This window comes from Somniosus microcephalus, chromosome 8 (genome assembly GCF_052327205.1).
Source record: "Somniosus microcephalus isolate GS21.2 chromosome 8, FLI_Smic_1.0, whole genome shotgun sequence".
Taxonomy (NCBI): domain Eukaryota; kingdom Metazoa; phylum Chordata; class Chondrichthyes; order Squaliformes; family Somniosidae; genus Somniosus; species Somniosus microcephalus.
This window is the reverse complement of record NC_140994.1, coordinates 123,132,714-123,158,445: the sequence shown is the minus strand read 5'-3', so window position 1 is coordinate 123,158,445 and position 25,732 is coordinate 123,132,714. Positions and strand designations below refer to the sequence as shown.

The 25,732-nt window shown below is 44.1% G+C and overlaps 1 protein-coding gene across 1 annotated transcript in view; it reads left to right on the top strand.

Annotated features, from left to right (window-relative positions):
- The window catches only part of LOC147113771 (transcription elongation regulator 1-like), a 97,842-nt gene that overhangs the window by 1,632 nt on the left and 70,478 nt on the right, over positions 1-25,732 (top strand). Inside the window, exon 2 of the mRNA XM_085996163.1 lies at positions 9,957-10,185. Coding sequence (XP_085852289.1) covers positions 9,957-10,185 — 229 coding nt within the window. The remainder of the gene's footprint in view (positions 1-9,956; positions 10,186-25,732) is intronic.

Sequence of the window (25,732 nt, the reverse complement as noted above, 5' to 3'; positions counted from 1 at the left end):
GGGTAGAATGTGGGAGGCCAGCCAAGAGTGTGTTGGAGCAGTAAATAGTAAAAATGCAGATTGTAAGTAAGATTTTTTAATTGTTTTCTCTTGACCACCTCTGTTAGATGTTGGATGAAGTTAAATGTTCTATATGTAAAAGAGGATGTTGACAAAACATTTTTCTAACAAATATTGATTGAGCTCTCTGTTTTCAACAACCTGATTTTGGAGGTGGTGGGGGAATTGTAAGAGGAGGGCTTTTTAAGAAATGATGCTGCTGATGACTGGAGGATGAGATGCCATCTGCTTCCCTACTCTTTATTTACAAAGCTTGGTGAGGGGCCAGAGTGAATAGTGCAGCATCCCCAAAGTTGAAAAGATGACATAAATCAAGGAGCTATGAATTGTCACTGGACTTAATTAGCATATTTGTGCCAGTAAACTGCAGGGAAATCTCACTTAAAGCAATATTCCTTCATAGAAAGAAGCTTGCAATTATATAGCTTTTATGTACACAGGTTATCCCAAAGTGCTTTATGTTCAATGAATTAATGTGCATGGGCCCCAAAGCAGCAATGAGGTAAATGACCACATAATCTGTTTTAATGATGGTTAAGGGATCGATGTTAGCCAGGATACCAGGTGAAATCCCCTGCTTTTCTTCGACTGGTGCTATGCGATCTTTTACATCCATCTGTAAGGGCAGACAGGGCTCGAGTTTAATGTCTCCACTGAAAGACGGCATCTCTGACAGTGCAGCACGGCCTCTACTGCACTGAAGTTTCAAGCCTGGATTATGTACTGAAGTCCTTGGAATGGGACTGGTGCTATTACCGAGCGAAGGCTAATACCTAATGTATAGTTTTTAGGTTCTTGAAAGATTGAGTAGGAGACAGGGGATGAGTCTTGATTTCGATAGTGAGGAGGGCACCATTGTGGGACACTTGCAGCTGGGGGGTAGAGGATCGATCAGAGAAGTACTTGGAATAACAGTGTTAAGAAAATGGAGGTGACAAAGGTTGTGGCGGTGAGAGGGTTGTCAGCTTTTACTTATATCCTGCTTCAGAATGAGATTGAGGTGTTAGCTTTATCAAATATTGGAGCAGTATTCAAGTCTTGGTCAGTCTTGGCCTTTAATGAAGAATTAGGAACTGCTGAGGGGAAAAGAAGTGTTGTCCATTGAAGAGGACAGTAAGCTTGAGCAGTGTAGAAGACGTTTGTGCTCCATTTCAGTTCAGAGGAAGTAGATAAGCGAAGAATGTCAACAGAATAAGGTAGCCTATTCAGTGAAGATGTTTTTAAACTGTTTACAATTCAATATCTGTGATTTAAAAGAAAAAGTGATTTGAAACCCTTAAATGCTTGTAGGGGCCTGGAACTTGTTTGTACAACCTGATGTTCCAGAGGGTGTCTGCTTTATGTTTCAGTGCTAGAGTTGAGCTCTTGGTGCAAAGACTTCAAATCTGTGTCTTAAACTTGGTCCTTCACTGAGGCAGGAAATAAAGAAAATCAGGAAAGCTGATGGTACCTCATCCTCCAGTCAAAACAGAACTTTAAAAAAAGTTCCTTTCCATTTCCACTAGGACTCATCTTGCACCTTTTCTAGTGTAGCCTTGGATCTCCAGCACTGCCTGAGAGTTCTTGCATTGAGAATGTATGCTTCAAGTTGTGAGAAGTTGGTATGCAGAAGGTTAGTGGGTTTTTTCCACAAGGAGAAATATGAGTTGCTCAGACCATTTTGACACATCCCCTAGCAGTAAATGGTTGGGGCATGTTACATAAAAAAATAAGAAGTAGGAGCAGAAGTAGACCATACGGCCCCTCGGGCCTGCTCCGCCATTCAATAGGATCATGGCTGATCCGAACTTAGACTCACGTCCACTTCCCTGCCCTCTCCCCGTAACCCCTTATTCCCTTATCAGCTAGGAAACTGTCTATCTCCGTTTTAAGTTTATTTAATGTCGCAGCTTCCACAGCTCTCTGATGTAGCAAATTCCATAGATTTACTACCCTCTGAGTGAAGAAGTTTCTCCTCATCTCAGTTTTGAAAGGGCAGCCCCTTATTCTAAGATTATGCCCCCTAGTTCTAGTCTCACCCATCAGTGGAAACATCCTCCCCGCATCCACCCGATCAAGCCCCCTCACAATCTTCTATGTTTCGATAAGATCGCCTCTCATTCTTCTGAATTTCAATGAGTAGAGGCTCAACCTTTCCTCATAAGTCAACCCCCTCATCTCCGAAATCAACCGAGTGAACCTTCTCTGAACTGCCTCGAGAGCAAGTATATATTTTCTTAAATATGGAAACCAAAACTACGCAGTATTCCAGGTGTGGCCTCACCAATACCCTGTATAACTGAAGCAATACTTCCCTACTTTTATACTCCATCCCCCTTGCAATAAAAGCCAAGATTCCATTGGCCTTCCTGATCACCTGCTGTACCTGCATACTAACCTGTGTTTCATGCACCAGGACCCCCAGATCCCTTTGTACTGGAGCACTTTGCAGTTTCTCTCCATTTAGATAATAACTTGCTCTTTGATTTTTTCTGCCAAAGTGCATAACCTCACACTTTCCAACATTATATTCCATCTGCCAAATTTTTGCCCACTCACTTAGCCTGTCTATGTCCTTTTGCAGGTTTTTTATGTCCTCCTCACTCACTGCTTTCCCTCCCATCTTTGTATCGTCGGCAAACTTGGATATGTTGCACTCGGTCCCTTCCTCCAAATCGTTAATATAGATTGTGAAGAGTTGGGGTCCCAGCACTGACCCCTGCGGAACACCACTAGTTACTGATTGCCAACCCGAGAATGAACCATTTATCCCAACTCTCTGTTTTCTGTTAGATAGCCAATCTTCCACCCATGCCAGTATATTGCCCCCAATCCCATGATTTTTTTATCTTGTGCAGTAATCTTTTGTGTGACACCTTGTCAAATGCCTTTTGGAAGTCCAAATACACCACATCCACTGGTTCCCCTTTATCCACCTTGTTTGTTACGTCCTCAAAGAATTCGAGCAAATTTGTCAAACATGACTTCCCTTCGTAAAACCATGCTGACTGTCCGATTAAATTATGCTTATCCAAATGTCCTGTTACTGTTTCCTTAATAATGGACTCCAACATTTTACTAACCACAGATGTTAGGCTAACTGGTCTATAGTTTCCAGCCTTTTGTCTACCTCCCTTTTTAAATAAGGGCGTTACATTAGCAGTTTTCCAATCTGCTGGGACCTTTCCTGAATCCAGGGAGTTTTGGAAAATTACCACCAATGCATCCGCAATCCCTACCGCTACTTCTCTGAAGACCCTAGGATGTAAGCCATCAGGTCCAGGGGATTTATCTGCCTTAAGTCCCATTATCTTACCGAGTACCATCCCCTTAGTGATTTTAATCGTATTTAGCTCCTCTCCCCCTATAGCCCTCTGTTTGTCCAGTGTTGGGATATTTTTAGTGTCCTCTACTGTAAAGACTGATACAAAATATTTGTTCAGCATTTTTGCCATCTCCATGTTCCCCACTACTAATTTCCCGGTCTCGTCCTCTAAGGGACCAACATTCACTTTAGCCACCCTTTTTCTTTTTATATAACTGTAGAAACTCTTGCTATCTGTTTTTATATTTTTTGCTAGTTTACTTTCATAATCTATCTTCCCTTTCTTAATTAATCTTTTAGTTATTCTTTGCTGGCTTTTAAATGCTTCCCAATCTTCTATCCTCCCACTAGATTTGGCTACTTTATATGCCCTTGTTTTCAGTCAGATACTATCCTCTATTACTTAGCCACGGATGTCTGTCTTTTCTTTTACGCCCATTTTTCCTCAGTGGAATATATTTTTCTTGAAAGTTGTGAAATATCTCCTTGAATGTACACCACTGCTCATGTACCGTCTTACACTTTAATCTATTTTCCCAGTCCACTTTAGTCAACACTGCTCTCGTACCTTCATAGTCTCCTTTATTTAAGCTCAGTACGCTGGTTTGAGATCCAACTGTCTCACCCTCCAACTGAATTTGGAATTCAACCATGTTATGGTCACTCATTCCAAGGGGATCCTTTACTAGGACATTTTTTATTAATCCTGTCTCATTACACAGGACCAGATCTAAGATTGCCTGCCCCCTGGTTGGTTCAGTTACATACTGCTCAAGGAACCTGTCCCTAATGCATTCTGTGAACTCTTCCTCAAGGCTGCCCTGCCCAATTTGATTAGTCCAGTCAATATGAAAGTTAAAATCCCCCATGATTATAGCTGTTCCCTTATTACAAGCCCCAACTATTTCCTGATTTATACTCCGACCAACAGAGTTGCAACTGTTAGGAGGCCTATAGACTACGCCCACTAGTGACTTTTTCCCTTTATTATTCCTTATCTCCACCCAAACTGTTTCACTATCCTGATCCTTTGACCCAATATCATTTCTCACTATTGCAGTGATTCCATCCTTTATTAACAGCTACCACACCTCCCTTTCCTTCCTGTCGGTCCTTCCTAATTGTCATACCCCTGGATGTTTAGTTCCCAGTCATGGTCACCTTGCAGCCATGTTTCTGTAATTGCCACCAGCTCTTACTCGTGTAGTTATTTGTACCGTCAACTCATCTATTTTGTTACGAATGCTGCGTGCATTCAGATAAAGAACTTTTAAATATGTTTTGTAACAATTTATTCCTGCTTTTACCCCCTTTACTACTCTACCTTTATCTTTATACATTCTGTCCCTTCCTGACACGCTCTGGTTTTTAATTCCCCCACTGCTACCTTGCTCTATTGCCTTCTCCGCTGACATTTTTATTTTTCACTCTCTTGAAACCTCCCCCCCACTAATTAGTTTAAAGCCCTCTCTACAGCCCTAGTTATTCGATTCGCCAGGATTCTAGTCCCTTACCACACAGACTTGAGCACATAATCAAAGCCTGACACTTCGGTGCAATGCTGTGGCAGTGCTATACAGTTGGAGGTGCTGTATTTCAGATGAGGCGTTAAACCGAGGCCCCATCTTCCCCCTCAGGTGAACGTAAAAAATCCCAAGGCACAATTTTTAAAGAAGAGCAGGGGAGTTTTTCCTGGTGGCCTGGCCAAAATTTATCCCTCAACCAACATCACTAAAACAGATTTTCTGGTTATTAGCTCATGCTGTTGGATCTTGCTGTGCATAAATTAGCTACCGTGTTTCCTACATTACAAGTGTGACTACACTTAAAGTACTCGATTGGCTGTGAAATGCTGTGGGACATTCAGAGGTTGGAAAGGCGCTGTATAAATGCAAGTTCTTTCTTTTCAAATTCTTAATTGTAGTGAGGAAGGAAAGTGAGGGCGATTTCACATTTTAAAAATTCCCCGCCCCCTTCCCCCACTCCTGTTGAGAAAAAGAAAACTGGCTGATTTGTGCATTGGAACAATGTCTGAGCTGCCAAGATGAGAAGCAATACTTTATTAGAAAAAAGTGACGTGGAGGTAGAGTATTCTAAGTAAAACCCTGAATTCAGGATTGTTGAGTGATAGTAAAATCGAAGTGAATCATAACTGGATTCATTGACCTACAACATAATGCATTTACACATTCTTAAAATCACACTTGTATAGGAATCCAGTAATTCCAAAATTCACCCTTGAATAGGAGGAAGCGAGATGTTCTTTCTGTTGATTTTTCTTTTGTATCACATCTCTCTGTCCCGTCAGAACTCCCCCATCATTCTTGCTTGTTTCCTTTAGTACCTGCTCATTCTGTGTAGCATTGGCACCGGTGCCAGCGTGGCAAGATTTGTTTTATCCCTCCCCCACCATTGTATGTTTGTTGCGTGCAGCGCTCTGTCCTTTTGGCCAGGCTGGAAGTGAGTATTGGAGTAATTGCCAATGTGTGTTTTGGAAATTGTGACTGCATGGGTTGTAATCATTTGCCGTGGAGGGAGGGTAAGAGGGACGGGGACAGGGACAAAGACAAAGAGAAGGCACGCACTCTCCTGAAGTCAGTGACAGGTGGTTGACCGTTCCATGCGTGCTGATGTTGTACACTATTTTGTCCAACTGGTCACTCTTGATATATGAACCTTGATTGGTGTCGAAATGCTATTTGCCCATGGGGGAGGGGTCATCACCGCATTCGATCCTGTCCATGGATGCAGGATTCCAGCAGTAGTCACTGGATAGCAAGAACCCTGACTGATATCCCCACCTCCCCAGCTAACTTCACACAGACCATAGGTTAAATCTCTGTGCTTGGATTTGAAGATTGGAAATTTCCTGTGGAGTGAATGTTGCTGTCTGGGGGACTAACTTCCAGTCTCCATAAATCCTCTGGATACTAAGAGCAGTGTCGCCGTTGATGTGTAGCTGAAATGCATCTCATTTTGTGGTTTCATTTAATGCTCTGCCTCTGTAAATTGACGTTGTGTAACAAAGAGATCTTGTTTCAGTCCATTGCTGTCTGGATTATATGATGGCCTATGTGTTGAGAAGCACAAACAATGAGCCCATTCCAGATTTTCCATTCATGGAATTAGCTACCCGATTGTGTCTTTGTAAACAATGATGGTTCGATTCCATTTCTGACCTTGAGTCACTCTGACCCGCCTTCCTCGGTGACACTAGTTGAACTCAGCTGGGGCAGCAGCACCATGGAGCTCGGTGCTTTGAGTTATGGATTTGGGTCTTTTTCTGTTCCTGATCACCACCCTGTGACCTCTGCTAGAAGTGAACGCTGTAGAAGGACAAGCTCATGCTTGATTATGTGCCATGGCTCAAAACACAGAGTGGCCATTTGGCCGAGTTATCAGAGGGCTCCTGGCACCCCAAGCCTGTGTAAGCCAGGACCATAAGGAGAAAATTAGCAGAAGAATCATACAGGTGAACTTAAAAGATCTTTAAAGCTTATTATTTCCAAATTTTGCTTTGATAAAATTATCTTTCACTCTCAGTGCAAGAGTTTAATTGATGGGCCTTCCCCAAAAGACCTCTTGAGTTTGAAGAGTGAGACCTGACGGGTGCAGTAGTGTTGTAGTTGTGGTACCAGACTAGCGAGCAGAGGTCACAATTTCAAATGGCACGTTAACACCGGAAAAATGTCCCACAAAACTACCTGATTATCTTAAAAAGCCAACAGGTTCACTAATGTCCTTCAGGGAACCTATTACCTGGTCTGGCCTGCACATGACTGCAGTCTCAGATGACATGGTAGACTCTTAATTTCCTTGGAGTAAATAGGGATGGGTAATAAATGCAGCTTTGCCACCAGTGACGACATCCTGAGAACAAATAAAACAAAAAGCAAAGGATCAAGTCTACCTTGATTAAACGCAGTGCTCTGGAGATTACGATAGATGATCCATGACCTGAACTTTATCATGATTTTTTCTCTCCCCTGATAGTTGTTTTGGGATGTCATTTATTCTTGTTTCTTCCCTGCTCCTTGCATAACTAGCATGCACACTGTGGAGGTGTATACACTTTGCAGGAATGTTAAATGCAAGTCGAAATCTTGCCGAACTTGTTGCAAGAAGTTTCCATGACCCCTGTAGTAATAATTCCTGCTGTTACTTTCAATACTTACTGCTACTTTCACTACTTGCTGCTCAGCACAAGCTTTCAAAATCGGGGAAATAAAGCACACTTGCTAAAGTCTATTTTGTTGAAGAATTCCGTTTTCCACAGTGCTATGCTACCTTTAGAATGTACCTGTACATGCCAGTGTTGAGGCTGTTCGTGTGAACCTGCTCTAAAATTAAAAAAAAGCAGTGTTATGAGAAATCATGAAGTTCTTAAGTGAACTCTTTCGTGTGCAGGTTTTTTAAACTTGTGCGGGCAGAAAGGCAGACTGGAGAAAAATTGAAATATCTCTCCTTGGTAACTGCACTGCTTGGTGGAGTACTGAGCTATACAGACCAAGAAGGTCCCATATTTCATTACCGTTTACATTGATTTAGGCGATCTCTGCTGTGACAGCAGCGTGGATGCTGTAGTGAGGGGGTAGGTGAGTGGTAGAGTCCCCCATAGTTCCTGCTTCTGATTACTGTTCACTGACCCCTTTGGTAAAAACGGAACTGCTGTGTGCGCGCAAAGAATTGATCCGTACTATGATGTCTCTTCCCGTCAAATATCTTGCTGACATTTAGTGTCGAGACTCTGATGACTGATTGGCTGAAATACCAAAGGGCTACTGGTGCCCTTGGAAAATGCAGCATGTCAGCACATTAAGTGCTAAAATACAGAGAACTGAGAGTCTGATGAATATTCTTTCTGAAAGCACCATGTTATTTTTTTTGAAGGGGGCTAACTGATAGTTGATGTACTGTTCTAACTTTCAATTACACTTCGCCATTTTGACTGCTCTGTTAGATTTTGTTGGTTTTGAACCATGCTTGGGTTAGATCACCTCTTGCTGTGTGAGGCAGGGATGCGCTGTTGTACTTTGGGAGCCTTCCCTCTTTAGTTTTGTTTCAGTTCACGTTCCTCTAAAATTCAGTGACCTTCAGTCTGACACATAGTTGTAACAGACATGCTTACAAGGATGCGGGCCCAATTTTGATAGTTGTCAATTTGAGGTCGGGAGTGGTTGGCAGATCCCTCATTCCAGCAGCCTTCTCCTTGAGCCATTTGATGGAGTGTTCCATCAGAAAGTATGGATAAACACACTACATGGCATGGTGTTAGGGTGGACAGACCAAGAGGGCTCCACGTTCACTCCCCAGTCTGTGTTGAGCTAAAGTGATCCGAGCCAGGGCAACAGTTGGGGCTGGCACTTGCTGTCCAAGTTGACACACAAAGAAATGGCACTTGGGTGAGGTACAAGAGTGGTGCTGCCACCTGTGGAACCGTACACCAGCAAGGAAAGGGCAGGAGAATGTGGTAGAGAAAGGCATTTAATAGGATGGGGATATGTTAGGTTCTCAAGGTTCCTTGTTTTAAGTTTTCACTAATTTAACATACCAAAATTTAAGAACTTTCTCATCAGTTTTTACTGAATTTTATTTCCATGTCATTGGTGTGATTTTCCAAAATCCTGTATCCCAAAATGTGAAATTTGATTCTATACCCCTCGTGTGGTTTGCAACATTGCTATTGTTTCCCCCCTCTACAGTAAAAATGAAAGAAATTAGATACAATTTTTCCAGTTTTAATCAGCAAAAATTAATTTCAAGTATTTATAAATTTTTTGTAGTATTGATATTTTCCCCCATAAGTTTCACATGGGATTCTTCTGTATGTTACCTTTTCCCTGATTTAAAAATAAGAAATTGAAAATCCCTAAGAAACTGTAGTGCAGATGAAACAGAGGGATAAAACTGAGTAAGCTATTTCATCTTGGATCAGTGCTTCTCTTTACGCTGCCCCCAAATACCAGATACCCTTTCTCTTGTTTGGTGAGTCACTTCATTTGGTGCCTCCCATCTAGGCAGTAGTGCCTTCCTGTTCTGGGCTTGGATGAGAAAAATGCCATTTTGTTCTTGTTTGACTGCTTTTGTCACCTGCTACTCACTGGCACAGCTTGCCTAATGAGAGCAGATATGTCGCAGCGTCAGTTGATGCTCTGATTCAAACTTGGTGATCCCTCTCGTTCGAGAGTCGTGTGATAAAGCTGTTGAGGCACCTTATAGATTTTTACGGTAACTTCTTTATCCACCTTTAAATGTGTGTGGGGTGCTGATAGTTGGCTTGAGAGTTAAAAAATCAGTCAACTTTGTACTGATTATCTAGTGACCTCGGCTCGATAACGTGTCTGTGTGGATGTTTGATGAGGACAGAATCAGTTGTTCAATGCTGACGCTCAATGCCGAGACTTAGCGATGTATAACAGCTACTTGATGTCAAGGTATTGGAGGGTGGCTGCTGCCCAAAGAAACATACCCCAGCATAAGAAGTCCAGGAGAAAAACTTAAAAATTGGACACTATAATTAACTCTACATTGATTTATAGACTCTACTGCAGTGGTCGTATCGTATCTGTTAATGTTTTATCTCCTCTGATAGGATGGCACATCAGCAAGCACTACGATTCCGTGGCCCAGCTCCTCCAACAAATGCCATGCTGCGGGGACCACCACCTCTTCACGTGCGTCCACCACCTCCGCCATTTGCCATGATGAGAGGACCCCCACCGCGTCCTCCTTTTGGGCGACCACCGTTCGATCCCAGTATGCCACCAATTCCACCACCCCCAGGAGGAATGCCACCACCTATGGCTCCACCACATTTACAGGTAAGAGTTACGGAGGATAGAAGTTCGGTTGTCTTTTCGCTCAGTTACATTTTACTTTTATGCACAATTTTTCAGGTCATGCCCTCAGCCATCATAGACCAGGTGTTTTTATTTAAGGTAGTTGATTAGAAATATTTGCAGTTCGCTCTCCAAGTGAGTAAATACTACAGTTTGTCTCAATGCCCATGTTTAGATAGGGGTAACATCAACTAAGGCTCCTGCTCCTGATTGCTATCCAATGACCCCTGATGGAAAGAGTGCTTGTTTGGATGCAGCATGAGGACAGGATCAGGTTGGACTGTGTGATGTGCTCCCTGAAATATAACATATCGCCATTCATCCCAGGTTGGCTCGTGCATGAAGAATGGCCACTTGGGCAAGGTACCAGAGGGTACAAGATTCTCTGTAAGCCATACCTCCACTTAAGTAAGGAGGAGCGGAGAAAGTTTTTTTTCAAGTAGTGAATCACTTTGAGAGAAAAGTCAATAAGATGCAGAGTTCCAGCGTAAGCAGTGATCTGTCTGAAAATCCATCTCGTGTCCTGTTTCTCTAGTGGGCTTTATGGTCCTTCGCCTGTTTCCATCCTTTTTTGTGTTATACTGTCTGGTGGATTCTAGAACAGACCCATCGTTTGCACCAATTATTTTTTTTTAATCACGAGTTTTGTACCTCCTGAATTGGTTTACCTTGAACCTTCCCTCAACCTCAGGGCTAAATTGCTTGACCTATTTGGAGTTAGCTTGCTGCCAGTGACCTGCATGCCTCTGTTCCAATTCTCCTCTTCTCGCTCCCGCCTTCACCCAAAAGCCACACGCGCAATCAAAGGTAACGGCTCGGGTTTTACAGTTTAAAAAGCCAGCAAGGAGACGAAAAGTGAAGGATTCACTCCCCCAGTACACAAACTTGAGAGACCTTAAATGTAAACAAGCAGCTCCCTGAATTCATACTCTGAAAACATTTCTGATACTGGATTGGGCATTGGTATTTCTTTCCAGAATGTCCATTAACTTGCAAACATGGCCCTTGCCATCCACAACCTAACAATGTTGACACCCTGGCTTTGACTGAAAGTTGGCTCGCAGGTGATGATACCTTGCCCTTTAACAAAGCTTTCCCGCCCGCCTATGCTTTCAATCATTTGCCCCGCCCAAACTGGTGGTGGTGGTGGTGGTGTGACCCTTATCATGAAATCACCTTCTGGTCCTTTCTCCTTAGTGCACCTCACTTCTTCCCACTACTTCTTTTAAATCCTTGCTGTCTTCTGCTCTTTTTCCCCCCCCCCCCCCCCCAATTTCTCACCAAGATATCCTCTCTTTCCTCCCTCAGCCTCTGATTTTAACCTTCATTTCAACTCGCCATGCCATATCTCCTGATTTCACTTGTCTCCTGTGCTCTCTAAACCTCTTTCTCCATAAAAGCTCTCCTACTTGTATTCACAACCATTCTCCTTGGCCTTTCCATCTTTACCTCTCTGCTCCGATGGCCTTGATTACAGACAAGGCCATTTCCAACCACGTCCATGTATCCCTCACCACCCACATTCCCCCTATCCCCTTACAATTCTACTTCCTTCTAAGTTCGTCGCTAGAAAAAAACCTCCTCCCATTCACTTCAAGCTGCACTTTCTAAATTCCAGGTGCCTAGTCTTTGGCTCTCCATTCTCCACAATACTTCTGCAGCTGTTGATCTGCTCAACCACTCCCTAACGTGCTCCTTTGATGTCCTCGTATCCAGCAAAATCTTTACTCTCATATCCTGGTACGGCCCCCATCTCCACTCCCTTAAGTCCAAGTGCTGCAGACATGAGAGTATACGGTGCACAACTGCTTTGGCCATTCTTCATCTGATCTGGCCAGACTTTATCAGGGCAATCGAGCCTCGCTCCTCTGCCAAAACTGTCCACTACTTCAGGATCATCCTGGAGCACGCAGATAGATTATTTTCTCCACTACCAGCTATTGCTGTAAACCCCTCTCCCCTCCACCCTCATCTGTAACAAGTATGAGGAACTCCTAGACTTTTTTTGTTACTCAGGTTTGAGACCATCCATTCAACTGCCTCTGCTGCTTCTCTTCCCTTTTTCCACAAGCCAAAATTTCCCTGCCCCTGGCTACCTCTGCTGTAAACTTGAACCCCATCTTTAGTTTCTCACCCATGTCCAAGCTCATTTTGTTCATGAGATCCACCTCTTGTTCCCTTGACCCCATTTTCAGTAAACTGCTGACCACCCAATGGTCCCCATGCTAGATGGCATTGTTTCCCTCGCTTGCAATACTGCCATCATCATCCTCCCATTCAAAAAATCTACCCCAACTCCTCTGAGCTTGCAAACTAGCACCCCCATTTCTAACCTCACTTTGTGCTCCAAAGTTCTTGAGTGTGTTGTTGCCTCCAGAAGCCATGTCCATGTTTCCTGCAACTACATGTTTGAACCCGGTCAAGTTTCCATCCCTGCCACAGTACTGAAACAGCCCTAATGGAAGTCATAGGTGACATCCTCCATGACTGTGACCATGGTACATTATCCTTGCTTAACCTATCTTAACCTATGCCTTTGGCAAAATCGATCCCACCATCCTCCACCAACACCTTTCCTCCAGTGTCCAGCTCAGTGAACCCTTGCCTGGTTCCACTCAACTACCCAACCGTAGGCACAGTATTTCCAGCAATGTCTACAAAAAGCAGGACAAATCCAACCCGGCCAATTACCATCCCATCAGTCTACTCTCAATCATCAGCAAAGTGATGGAAGGTGTCGTCAACAGTGCTATCAAGCGGCACTTACTCAGCAATAACCTGCTAACTGACGTCCAGTTTGGGTTCCGCCAGGGCCACTCAGCTCCTGACCTCATTACAGCCTTGGTCCAAACATGGACAAAAGAGCTGAACTCGAGAGGTGAGGTGAGAGTGACTGCCTTTGACATCAAAGCAGCATTTGATAGAGTGTGGCATCAAGGAGCCCTAGCAAAACTGAAGTCAATGGGAATCGAGGGGAAAACTCTCCATTGGTTGGAATCATACCTAGCACAAAGGAAGTTGGCTGTGGTTGTTGGAGGTCATTCATCTCAATCACATGACATCACTGCAGGAGTTCCTCAGGGCAGTGTCCTAGGCCCAACCATCTTCAGCTGTTTCATCAATGACCTTTCCTCCATCATAAGGTCAGAAGTGGGGATGTTCGCTTAGTATTGCACACTGTTCAGCACCATTCGAGACTTGTCAGATACTGACGCAGTCCGTGTCCATATGCAGCAAGACCTGGACAACATTCAGACTTGGGCTGACAAGTGGCAAGTAACATTCGCACCACACAAGTGCCAGGCTATGACCATCTCCCCTTGACATTCAATGCATTACCATCGCTGAATCCCCCACTATCAACATCCTGGGGGTTACCATTGATCAGAAACTGAAGTGGACCAGCCATATAAATACTGTGGCTACAAGAGCAGGCCAGAGGCTGGGAATTCTGCAGCAAGCGTCTCACCTCCTGACTCCCCAAAGCCTTTCCACCATCTACAAGGCACAAGTCAGGAGTGTGATGGAATACTCTCCACTTGCCTGGATGAGTGCAGCTCCAACAACAGTCAAGAAGCTCGACACCATTCAGGATAAAGCAGCCTGCTTGATTGGCACTCCATCCACCACCTTCAACATTCACTCCCTCCACCGCTGGCGCACTGTGGCTGCAGTGTGTACCATCTACAAGATGCACTGCAGCAACTCGCCAAAGCTCCTTCAACAGCACCTTCCAAACCCGCGACCTCTACCACTTAGAAGGACAAGGGCAGCAGACGCATGGGAACATCACCACCTACAAGTTCCCCTCCAAGCCACACACCATCCTGACTTGGACCTGTATCGCCGTTCCTTCACTGTCGCTGGGCCAAAATCCTGGAACTCCCTTCCTAACAGCATTGTGGGTGTACCTACACCATATGGACTGCAGCGGCTCAAGAAGGCAGCTCACCACCATCTTCTCGAGGGCAATTAGGGATGGGCACTAAATGCAGGCCTAGCCAGCGACGCCAACATCCCATCAAAGAATAAAAAAAAAAAATAAAAAAAAAAACTGGTGCCTCTGGAGTTTCCCAAGGATCTGTCCTTGGCCACCGCCTCTTCCTCATCTACATGCCCCTTGGCAACATCACCTGCAGACATGGGGTCATCTTCCACAGGTACACGACGACCCACCGCTCTACCCCTCCACCACCTCTCGGACCCCTTCATTGCCTTTGTGTTCTCCGACTGCGTGTCCAATATCCATTCATTGATGAGCCACAATTTCCTTCAGTTAAATGTTGGTAAGAACAAGGCCATCATCTTCGGCCCCCACAATAAGCTTCGTACCTGTGGTACTGATTCCATCCCACTCCCCAGCCATTGTCTCTGGCTGAACTGGACTTTTCGCAATCTTGGCATCTATGTTCCCTCTAATTTTTTTTGTATTGAGAAGGCCACGAACTCCTCTGAGCGTGACCGTTTTTGTCCGTGGGCAAATTTTACAACAACTTTTAAAACAGTAACAACTTTTGCAACAGCAACCACTTAAAAGCATATATAGAGTAATGCCATGTTGCCACCCCACCATCTCAAATCATGAGACAATCAGACCAACTCTTAAAAATCATGAAATCACTTGCTTTCTTTTGGTTTGTAAACATCATTAGTGGCTATATTTAACCTTGAACCGGTCACAGCTCTTACAAAAACTATATTACACATGTCTCGTGTTACAATTTGCTCTGTTGGGTGTCCCATCAAAGTTAATCATAACATATATGGGGTCATTCTCTGATTAGGATATGCTAATATTGGAAATTAATTGAGACAATGGTGGAGTAGGAAGAAGCGGATGGGTCCGCAACATCCCATGTGAGGTGTTAACGGCAGATAACAGAACAATAGAGGCACCGAAACTAATACATTAGCCACTACAGGTAGACTATCCTTTATCCGAAAACCTTGGGACCAGCCGTGTTTGGGATTTCAGAAAATTTCGGATTTCAGAAGGTATTACGGGGCAGCACCCCGTAAGCCACCACATTAATATTTCTGCAGCGAACCTTATGAATACCTGTATTCACACTGAGTGGGATAAATAAAGACTATAAATACTGTAGTATTACAGGGATAAATACTCTAGTACAGTTTATTTGTAAGGAAAACATTCAGTAAAACTTCAAACATATACAGGTACAAACTAAGCTAAATACCTGTACATATACATGCAGTAAAGGTACATTACATCTGGCTTGAGGATCTTGGAGAAGAGGGTACATCAGTGTTGTCATCATTGTCATCAGGTTGGAGTCAGACATCTGAAGATGGGCCAGGAACAGGATTCTCAAGTGATGAAGCAGCACTACGACAGACGGCCTTTTTAAAGATTTCTTCCAGTGTCATCTGTCTCATTAACATTGGTTTCTGTCTAAGCAGTCTCTCTTTAATTGAGTAAACTTGCATAATCTCTTGCTCACTGATAAATGCACGTTGTTCAAGGCCAGCAATTAACTGATCACACATTGTCACCATATCGTCTATGGGGATTTTTTCACCTGTGTTCACAATGTCATCATCATCATCATCATCATCACTATCCTCATGCTTGTCTTTATTTAACACCATTTCAGCAATTTCACCATCACTCAACTAATACACAACAGGTGCATCATTGTCAATGTTCAGCACTTCTTCGATGTCAGCTTCCTCTAACTTATTTACACTTTCGGATGATAAACCTTTGGCATAAGTAAGGAGGTTTGATATCATCATCTTCTCCTGACTGACGGGAAATCCTTCAAAATCTTCATCTGCAGGTCCATCTTCTTGAAACATCGTTGAAGGCCAAAGTCTGTGCCAAGCATTTATTAATGTTGGTTTGTCAACATCGTTCCAAGCATTAGCAACTGCGTAAATGGCATTCTTAACATTGAACTCTTTCAGGAAGCTTTGGATTCCTATGCCTCTGTTGATTGCATCAAGCATAGAGTTCAAAAAAACGTCTTTATATTTGCTCTTCATGGAGCGTAAAATTCCTTGGTCACAAGGCTGTATTAAAGATGTCACATTAGGGGGAAAGTTAATGCCGAAAACATAACTTTTCACAAGAAGTTCAGGAGGGGGATGTGCGGAGCAGTTGTCCAGGAACAATAAAATTTTGCAGTTTTTTTCCAGTCCAACTTGCCTGCAATGAGCTCGTGTTGCTGGTACGAAGTGGTTATTGAACCAGTGAGAAAATATTCCTCTGGTTACCCATGCTTTCTTGCTCGCATAATAATGCACAGGTAAATTGCATACACCTTTCAAACATCTCGGATGTTGGCTTTTTCCAATCACTACCAACTTTAACTTGTGTGTGCCTGCAGCATTGGCACACCCAAGAACAGTCAACCTGTCCTTAGCGTCCTTAAAACGTGCTGGTGCACTCTCATCAGCCGTTGCTAATGTTTTTCTAGGAACGTAGCGCCAGAACAGCTGTTTCATCAGCATTGTAAATTTGTTCAGGACCGAGGTTTTCATCAGATATTATTTTGGCAAATTCGTCTATGTAATTTTCAGCTGCTTCATGATCAGCAGAAGCTTTTTCACCACAGATTTTCAGATATTTTATACCATGACGCTTCTTAAATTTATGCAGCCAACCTTCTGAATATTCACACTCAACTTCAATGTTCAGTTCTTCATGGTATATTCTAGCTTGTTTCACGGCCATCAAACCAGTCAGTGGCACACGTTCACCTCTTCGTTGTTGAATCCACTCAATCAGCACGTGGTCAAGATCTTCATTTTTTGCCCTATGCAATGTTTTCCTACTTTTCATTAGTTTATGGTCATCACTGTCAGTGTAAAACTTCAACAACTTGTCTTTCTGTTTCTTTAAGTCATATATGGTGGTAGTTCCCTCACCATATTCTTCAGTAAGACGTCGCACAGACACACCACGATCAAGCTTCTGCAATAACTCCACTTTCTGCGATATCGATAATGAGAGATGCTTCCTTCTCTGCTTCTCACTGTTACCCATAGGGGTATCTGCAGCTCTTTTTAGCATTTTCACAAATCATAAAAAACCAACAAATATCAAAGAGCAGCAGGCGCACGTGTGACAGCGCTGAGACACAACTGACGCCTCACACCTGCGTGGGTCAAGCATCGGCCGCGTCGGGTCATGTTTTGTGCCACTCGGGTCATGTCGTGCGCACGACTTACGCTCCACGAAAAAAACTAGGTTTTCGGTTTTCGGAAGTGCGGATAAAGGATAGTCTACCTGTATTAGCAAGGTCACATTAACTATCTAAGATTATCCAGGTCATCTGTTCTTTGTAGCAGGAAACATCAGGTTAAATTGATTAGCAGTTAAACCAAAGATGACCATTATGTTAAGGTCTGGAGGTTTGGAGAAAATTAACCTCACTTCAATATACATTCTGGGCAAAGTCTCACACACCTCATGCTACCTCAATCAGACACAATTTGCCAGCAACAAATCCATGCTGGCTGTCCCTTATTAATCCATCTAAACCACAGGAGCAGATTTAACATGTCAGCCCAAAAACAAATAGACTGGATATTGTTGGTGGAAGAAAAACACTTGATGAACCAAATGACTTGTCCTGTTAAGTTTTCTTATTACACCAGACATCAGCAATAACTTTGTTTCCAATATTTGCTGGAAGGAGGTGAGAAACTAAAGCTGGAGTTAACATGCACTCAGTGCAAACAAACCTCTGAGACTCATGCCTTAAGTACCCTCAATTATCTCTTGGGTTATACCACCACCTTTTCATTGACGTGCACCCAAAACCACTTTCCATGGGAACAAAAGCTCATTTAGCACTGCGGCCTAATTTAAGGCTTAAAAAGTGCTTCCCTTTCCCTCCCCTTCCTGCTTTGTTCAGCTTTAATCAGATACTCATTCACATCAACATTTCCAGTTCAGGACCGTCTTCTTGGGTTAAACACCCACCACTCATTTTTGTCTTCATTACACCGCATGAATTGAAACAGTAAAAAAAGGTTTTGCCTGAAGAGGTTCACCAAGACACTAACTGTCTAGAGATCGGGATAATTTATTTTTTTAATAAGTTAACCTAAAAATAAATATTATAAATATAATAAAAATGTAACTTAACTTTCCTGCCTTCACGTCACTGAGTGGCCTTATGTCTGAGGACCTGTGTCCTTTGGAAACTACACCATGTCAAATTTAAACCTCTTTCAATGTTGCATTGCATGAGAATCCAAAATCCAGAAAATTTCTCATTACTTCTAAGCTAGCTGTAACCCTTCATTGTGAAAACTGTTTAGATTTCTGAAATTTCAGCCTTCAGAAAGATTCCATAACTCATGTAAAGTTATGTGATTCAGTAATACTGCCCTGGCCTTTCGAAACTTTCCTTTTATCTCTCGGCAGTGGATTCAAACCCAACTCCAAGAGGTGGAAAGGCAATTCAGTAACATGAGTGTGACACTGACACCCTTATCAGGAACCTGAATACAATCTTCAACATCTGTTTGTTAAGCTAAAAAAGAGCATTCATTCATCAAAATAATTCAGCACACAACTTGCATACCCAACAAACTGGTGACTTATCGGTCGCAGTGTGTTGATCCAAAGTGCGGCCGGAGACTGCCTTCCTGTGCGGAGCAGGTCCAGGAAACTGAGCGGGCGCGAGCGCAGGCCTCAACAACGTCACCGAGTGCGCGTTTCAGGCCCCGAATCGGAGCCATCGGGCCCGGCGGACATGCGACGAGGGCCCTGGCACCATTAAATCTTTGCTCCAGCGCCTCCCCCATCCTACCCGCAGCTTCCCGGTTTCTTCACCTGTTTCCACTGAGTCCGACTTTGTTTCTCTCTTGAATGAACCGTGGCCCTGGAGAGCATGCGTACTCTCAGCGGGGTAGATAGAGCGGTTGCTGGGGTGCATAGAATTGTGGGTCCTGCGGTCGCCATTAGTCAATGGCTGTCCGAGACGACGCTTGCTGGGTTCCAGGGCTCTTTCCAAACGCCGTTCCAATTTGGATTGGCTCCGAGAGGTTCCTGGGCCATTCTCTCCGCACTATGACTTTTCCCCCGCTCATTTAGTACTGCCCCTGCTCTTGCTGTCCAGCTCACTGTGCCCGCTCATTTAGTACTGCCCCTGCTCTTGCTGTCCAGCTCACTGTGAACTTAAGTGCATGGCCGGGCACCCTCACACCTTCGAGGGAACATAGCTTGGCATCCTATTTGACCCTAAGCTCGGCTCCCAACCCCACATCCTCCCTGCCTACTTCTACCTATGTAATATAAGAAGTAGGAGCAGGAGTAGGCCATACGGCCCCTTGGGCCTGCTCCGCCATTCAATAGGATCATGGCTGATCCGAACCTAGACTCACATCCACTTCCCTGCCCGCTCCCCGTAACCCCTAATTCCCTTATCAGCTAGGAAACTCTATCTCCGTTTTGCATTTATTTAATGTCGCAGCTTCCACAGCTCTCTGATGTAGCAAATTCCATAGATTTACTACCCTCTTGAGTGAAGAAGTTTCTCCTCATCTCAGTTTTGAAACGGCAGCCCCTTATTCTAAGATTATGCCCCCTAGTTCTAGTCTCACCCATCAGTGGAAACATCCTCCCCGCATCCACCCGATCAAGCCCCCTCACAATCTTATATGTTTCGATAAGACCGCCTCTCATTCTTCTGAACTCCAATGAGTAGAGTCTCAACCTTTCCTTATACGTCAACCCCCTCATCTCCGGAATCAACCGAGTGAACCTTCTCTGAACTGCCTCGAGAGCAAGTATATCTTTTCTTAAATATGGAAACCAAAACTGTACGCAGTATTCCAGGTGTGGCCTCACCAGTACCCTGTATAACTGCAGCAAGACTTCCCTGCTTTTATACTCCATCCCCCTTGCAATAAAAGCCAAGATTCCATTGGCCTTCCTGATCACCTGCTGTACCTGCATACTAACCTTCTGTGTTTCATGCACCAGGACCCCCAGATCCCTTTTGTACTGTAGCACTTTGCAGTTTCCCTCCATTTAGCCTGCCTCCGCCCTACCTCGGCCCATTCTCGCCTGTCACCTCCAGACCCGTCTCTTTCAATGTTCTCCTGGCTGGCCAATCATCCTGCACCCTCTGTAAACTTAAGCTCATTCAAAACAGTTGCCGTTATTCTATCCCATACCAGTTCCCACTCAACCCAACGTTCCTGTCCTTACTGACATACATTGGCTTGCAGTCCCCCAATTTAAAATTCTCTCACTCATGTTTAAATCCTTTCATGGCCATGCCACGCCCAATCTCTGACGTCGTCCAGCCCAACAACTCTCCCCAAGCTCAAAAGACAGTGTGTCCGACAGTGCAGCACTCCCTCAGTACTGCACTGTAATGCCAGCCCAGATGGGCTGAAATCTATGGTGGGGCATAAACCCACAACTTTTTGCCTCGAGAGAGTGCTATCAAGAACATAAGAAATAGGAGTAGGCCGTACGGCCAATCGAGCCAATTAATAAGATCATGACTGATCATCGATCTCCACTCCACTTTCCTGTACGATCTCCATATCTCTTGATTCCCCTAGAGTCCAAAAATCTACATAATCTCTCATCATAGAACAGCCCTCTCAATCTAGTGAACCTTCGTTGCACCACCTCCAAGGCAAGTATATCCTTCCTTAGATAAGGAGACCAAAACTGCACAGTACTCCAGGTGTGGTCTCACCTGTACAGTTGTAGCAAGACTTCCTTACTCTTTTATACTCTAGCTCCCTTGCATTAAAGGCCAACATGCCATTTGCCTTCCTTATTGCTTGCTGTTCCTGCATGCTAGCTTTCCAAAAAGGAAAAGGAGGTGGCGTAGCGCTGTTAATAAGGGATGAGATTGGTATGGTAGAGATAAAAGACCTTGGCTTGGCAGATCGTGATGTAGAACTGGAATCGGTTTGGGTGGAGCTAAGAAACAGCGTGGAAAACATTGGTGGGAGTTGTGTATAGGCCACCAAACAGTAATGGTAATGTAGGGCACGGTATCAATCAAGAGATTAGAAGTGCATGTAACAAGGGCAATACGGTAATCATGGTGGACTTCAATCTACATATTGACTGGGCAAATCAAATTGCCACTAATGGTGTGGAGGACGAATTCTTGGAATGCATGCAAGATGGTTTCCTGGATCAGTATGTGGCGGAACCAACCAGGGAACAGGCTATTCTGGATCTGGTACTGTGTAATGAGAAAGGGCTAACCAATAATTTTGTGGTGAAGGGGCCTTTAGGGACAAGTGACCATAATATGATTGAATTTTACATTAAGCTTGAGAATGATGTAGTCCAATCTGAAACTAAGGTCTTCAATCTAAACAGAGGAAACTACAAGGGTATGAGTGGCAAGTTGGCTCTGGTAGATTGGGAGACTACATTAAAAGATATGAAGGTGGACATACAATGGCTAACATTCAAGGAAATAATGCATAATTTGCAACAAACCTATATTCCTCTAGGGCATTAAAAACCCAAAAGGAAGAGTGATCCAACCATGACTAACAAAAGAAATGAAAGCTAGCATTAAGTCAAAGGAGGAAGCTTATAAAGTTGCCAGAAAAAGCGGTCAGCCTGAGGATTGGGATCTTTTTAGAAATCAGCGGGGGACCAAGAAATTGATAAAGAATGGGAAAATGGAATATGAGCACAAAATAGCAAAAAATATAAAAAGGATTGTAAAAGCTTCTGCAGGTATGTGAAAAGGAAAAGACTGGCGAAGGTAAATATAGTCCTTTACAGTCAGACGGGAGAATTTATAATGGGGAATGAGGAAATGGCAGAGAAATTAAATAAATACTGTTTGTCTTCACAGAGGAAGACACAAAAAACCTCCCAGAAATACAAGAAAACCAAGGGTGTGATGAGAATGAGGAACTTAAGAAATTATTAGTAAAAAAACAGTACTAGCAAAATTAATGGGACTAAAAGTCGATAAATCCCAAGGACCGGATGACCTACATCCTAGTGTTTTGAAAGAGGTGGCCATTGGAATAGTGGACGCATTGGTTGTCATCTTCCAAAATTCTATACATTCTGGAACAGTTCCTGCAGATTGGAGGATAGCAAATGTAACCCCACTATTTAAGAAAGGAGGGAGAGAGAAAACGGGGAACTACAGTCCTGTTAGCCTCACATCAGTAGTTGGGAAAATGCTGGAATCTATTATAAAGGATGCAATAACTGGGCACTTAGAAACTAATAGTAAGATTGGGCAGAGTCAACATGGATTTATGAAAGGGAAATCCTGTTTAACAAACCTATTGGAGTTCTTTGAGGATGTAACTAGTGGAGTAGACAAAGGGGAACCAGATGTGGTGTATCTGGATTTTCAGAAGGCCTTCGATAAGGTCCCACCCAAGAGGTTGGTGAACAAAATTAGGGCACATGGAATTGGGGGTACAGGTAGACTACCCTTTATCCGGACTTCCGAAAACCGAAACCCTCTAAAAACCGAAGGTTTTTTCGTTCAGCGTAAGTCGTGCGTACGAACGTTTAGAGGGTTCCGGGTTCGGATAAAGGGTGAGTCGTGCGCACGACCCCCCGCCGACCCCCCCGCCGGCCCAGACAACCGCCAGCCCCGACAACCGCCGACGACACCGCCGACCCCCCCGCCGGCCCCGACAACCGCCGACCCCGCCAGCCCCGACAACCGCCGACCCCCCCGCCGGCCCCGACAACCGCCGACCCCCCCCCCGCGGACCCCGCCAGCCCCGACAACCGCCGACCCCCCCGCGGACCCCGCCGGCGCCGACCCCGCCGCGGACCCCCCCCCGCCGGCCCCGACCCCCGCCGACCCCGACTGACTTACGCTGAGCGTCAGCGTAAGTCGTGCGCACGACCCCCCGCCGACCCACCTTCCGAAATCCGAAATTCTCCTTTATCCGAAACTCGGCTGGTCCCGAGGTTTTCGGATAAAGGATAGTCTACCTGTAATATACAGGAAACTTTCGATTAACCAGCCCTTAAATAACCGGAACGCTCTATCCACCGGCAAAATTCAGGAGTCGGTTCAGGTAACTTTTTTTTTAACTTTTAGTTACTTTTTTTACTCCATTTGTTGCTGTGCAAGGGTGTAGCTGAAGCTGTTGCTAAGCTACAGAGACGCTTGCAACTTGTGCCGATTGTTTTGAAGCTGCAACAGGGTTTGTTGCTTTATACGGAGCTCTGAGCTCCGTATCTTTTACTATAGCGTTCGGTTATCCGGAATTGTTGATGGACCGGCAACACGTCGGTCCCATCCGTGCCGGATACCAGAAAGTTTCCTGTACTAGCATGGATTGAGAATTGGTTAACAGACAGAAAACAAAGAGTAGGGATAAACAGGTCTTTTTCAGGACGACAGGCTGTGACTAGGATCAGTGCTTGGGCCCCAGCTATTCACAATCTATATCAATGATTTGGATGAGGGAACTAAATATAATATTTCCAAATTTGCGAATGATACAAAGCTAGGTGTCAGATGTGAAGAGGCTTCAAGGGGATCTCGACAGGCTCAGTGAGTGGGTGAGAACGTGGCAATTTGGATAAATGTGAAGTTATCCACTTCGGTAGAAAAAACAAAGGCAGAGTATTTCCTAAATGGTGAAAGATTGGGGAATGCAGATGCTTAAAGGGACCTGGGTGTCCTTGTACATGAGTCACTAAAAGTGAATGTACAGGTGCAGCAAGCCATTAGGAAGGCAAATGGTACACTGGCCTTCATTACAAGAGGATTTGAGTACAGTAGTAAAGAAGTCTTACTCCAATTATATAGGGCCTTGATGAGACCAGACCTGGAGTACTGTGTACAATTTTGGTCTCCTTACCTAAGGAAGGATATACTTGCCATAGAGGGAGTGCAACGAAGGTTCACGAGATTGATTCCTGGGATGGCGGGACTGTCGTATGAGAAGAGATTGAGTAAACTAGGCCTGTATTCTCTTGAATTCAGAAGAATGAAGGGAGATCTCATTGAAGCATACAAAATTATTACAGGGCTGGATGCTGGGAGACTGTTTCCCTTGGCTGGGGCATCTAAAACCAGGGGCCACAGCCTCAAGATAAAGGGTTGGTCATTTAGGACTGAGATGAGAAGAAATTTCTTTACACAGAGGGTGGGTGAATCTTTGGAATTCTCTACCCCAGAGGGCTGTGGAGGCTCAGTCATTGGGTATATTCACAACAGAAGTTGATAGATTTCTGACTAGTAAGGGCATCAAGGGATATGGTGATAGGGCTGGTGAATGGAGTTGAGGCAGAAGATCAGCCTTAGTTGGAAAAATTGCACTTGGAAGCAACAAATTTCTCAACACTCAATTTCTATTGGCACTACCACCACAAGTGAGAGATCTATAATTTCTTTGTCGTGTTATCATTTAGTTCAAGATTTTCTCTCTCCTAACACAACCGCAGTTTGGAAAGACAAAATCTATTGTGCTTTTGGATGTTTTCCACAGTTAAAGTGGACACAGTATTAAAATTTCACGTGCCTACCAAACACATCACTGAAGGCTATTACCGGTGCAGCTAGCACACGTGCAGAGCTGGAACTGAGGGATGCAGAGTTTTTAATGTAAATAGGCTTTGCTGCACACATGGTTGAGCAAAGCAATTTAAAATAAGTAGCTATTGTAATCTAGAAGCAATGTAAAAACTTGGGATAATAAAAGGCTGGAAATCTGAAAAGAAATAAATGCTGAAAACATGCAGCAGATACTTCAGCATTTGAAAAGAATATCTTGGGTGGAGACTTGAGAAACAGGGTCTATATCCGATGCACGAACCTGACTTTTTCCTTTTCAGAAGCCGCTGTACATGTGTGTTTTCCAGTAATCTGTTTTTAGCCGAGTCATGCAGTTGCCTGTTTCACAGCTTCACAGAGTTTGGTTAGTTGACCTTCACCCACATCGGTGCTTTGATAAAAATAATAAAAGGGGGCACTGGGTGGCTGAGCAACATAACGCTGAAGTGTTAATTTTGTGAGCCTTATGAAAACACGCAAGCTTTATTTTACGCACAATAACTTCACAAATGAATTTGGACACTGCACATTGCAGAAAGGTATACTACCCAGTTTGATCATGTTGCACATTGGCCGAGGAAGAAATTGGGAGGTATGCTGACACCACACCCACAGCTTAAAATCTTCTGTGTCCAATTCAGATCTTGTGTATGAGGGAGAGCCAGTGGATGTTGTCTGCCTGGATTTCAGAAATGCTTTTGACACTACCAATAACAGACTTATTCACACGGTGCATGTCCATGGAATAGATAGAAACTGTTCGGCAGCTGTGTGGCAGGAAGGGTAGACAGGAGTGGGAAGGTGTCAGTGGAAACTGATTGAACAAAGAGTTCCTCAGCAGTTGATGTTGGAGCTGCCTTGTTTCATATAAAATTTATATAAATGTCTTTGGGGATTGAATGTTGTCCAAGGTGTCTTAAGTTTGCATATGATGCTAAATTGAGTGCTGTGGCCAATGATGCTATCCAATGTGCGATAGTCCAAAGAGATCTTGGCAGGCTGCACCAGAGATAGCTATT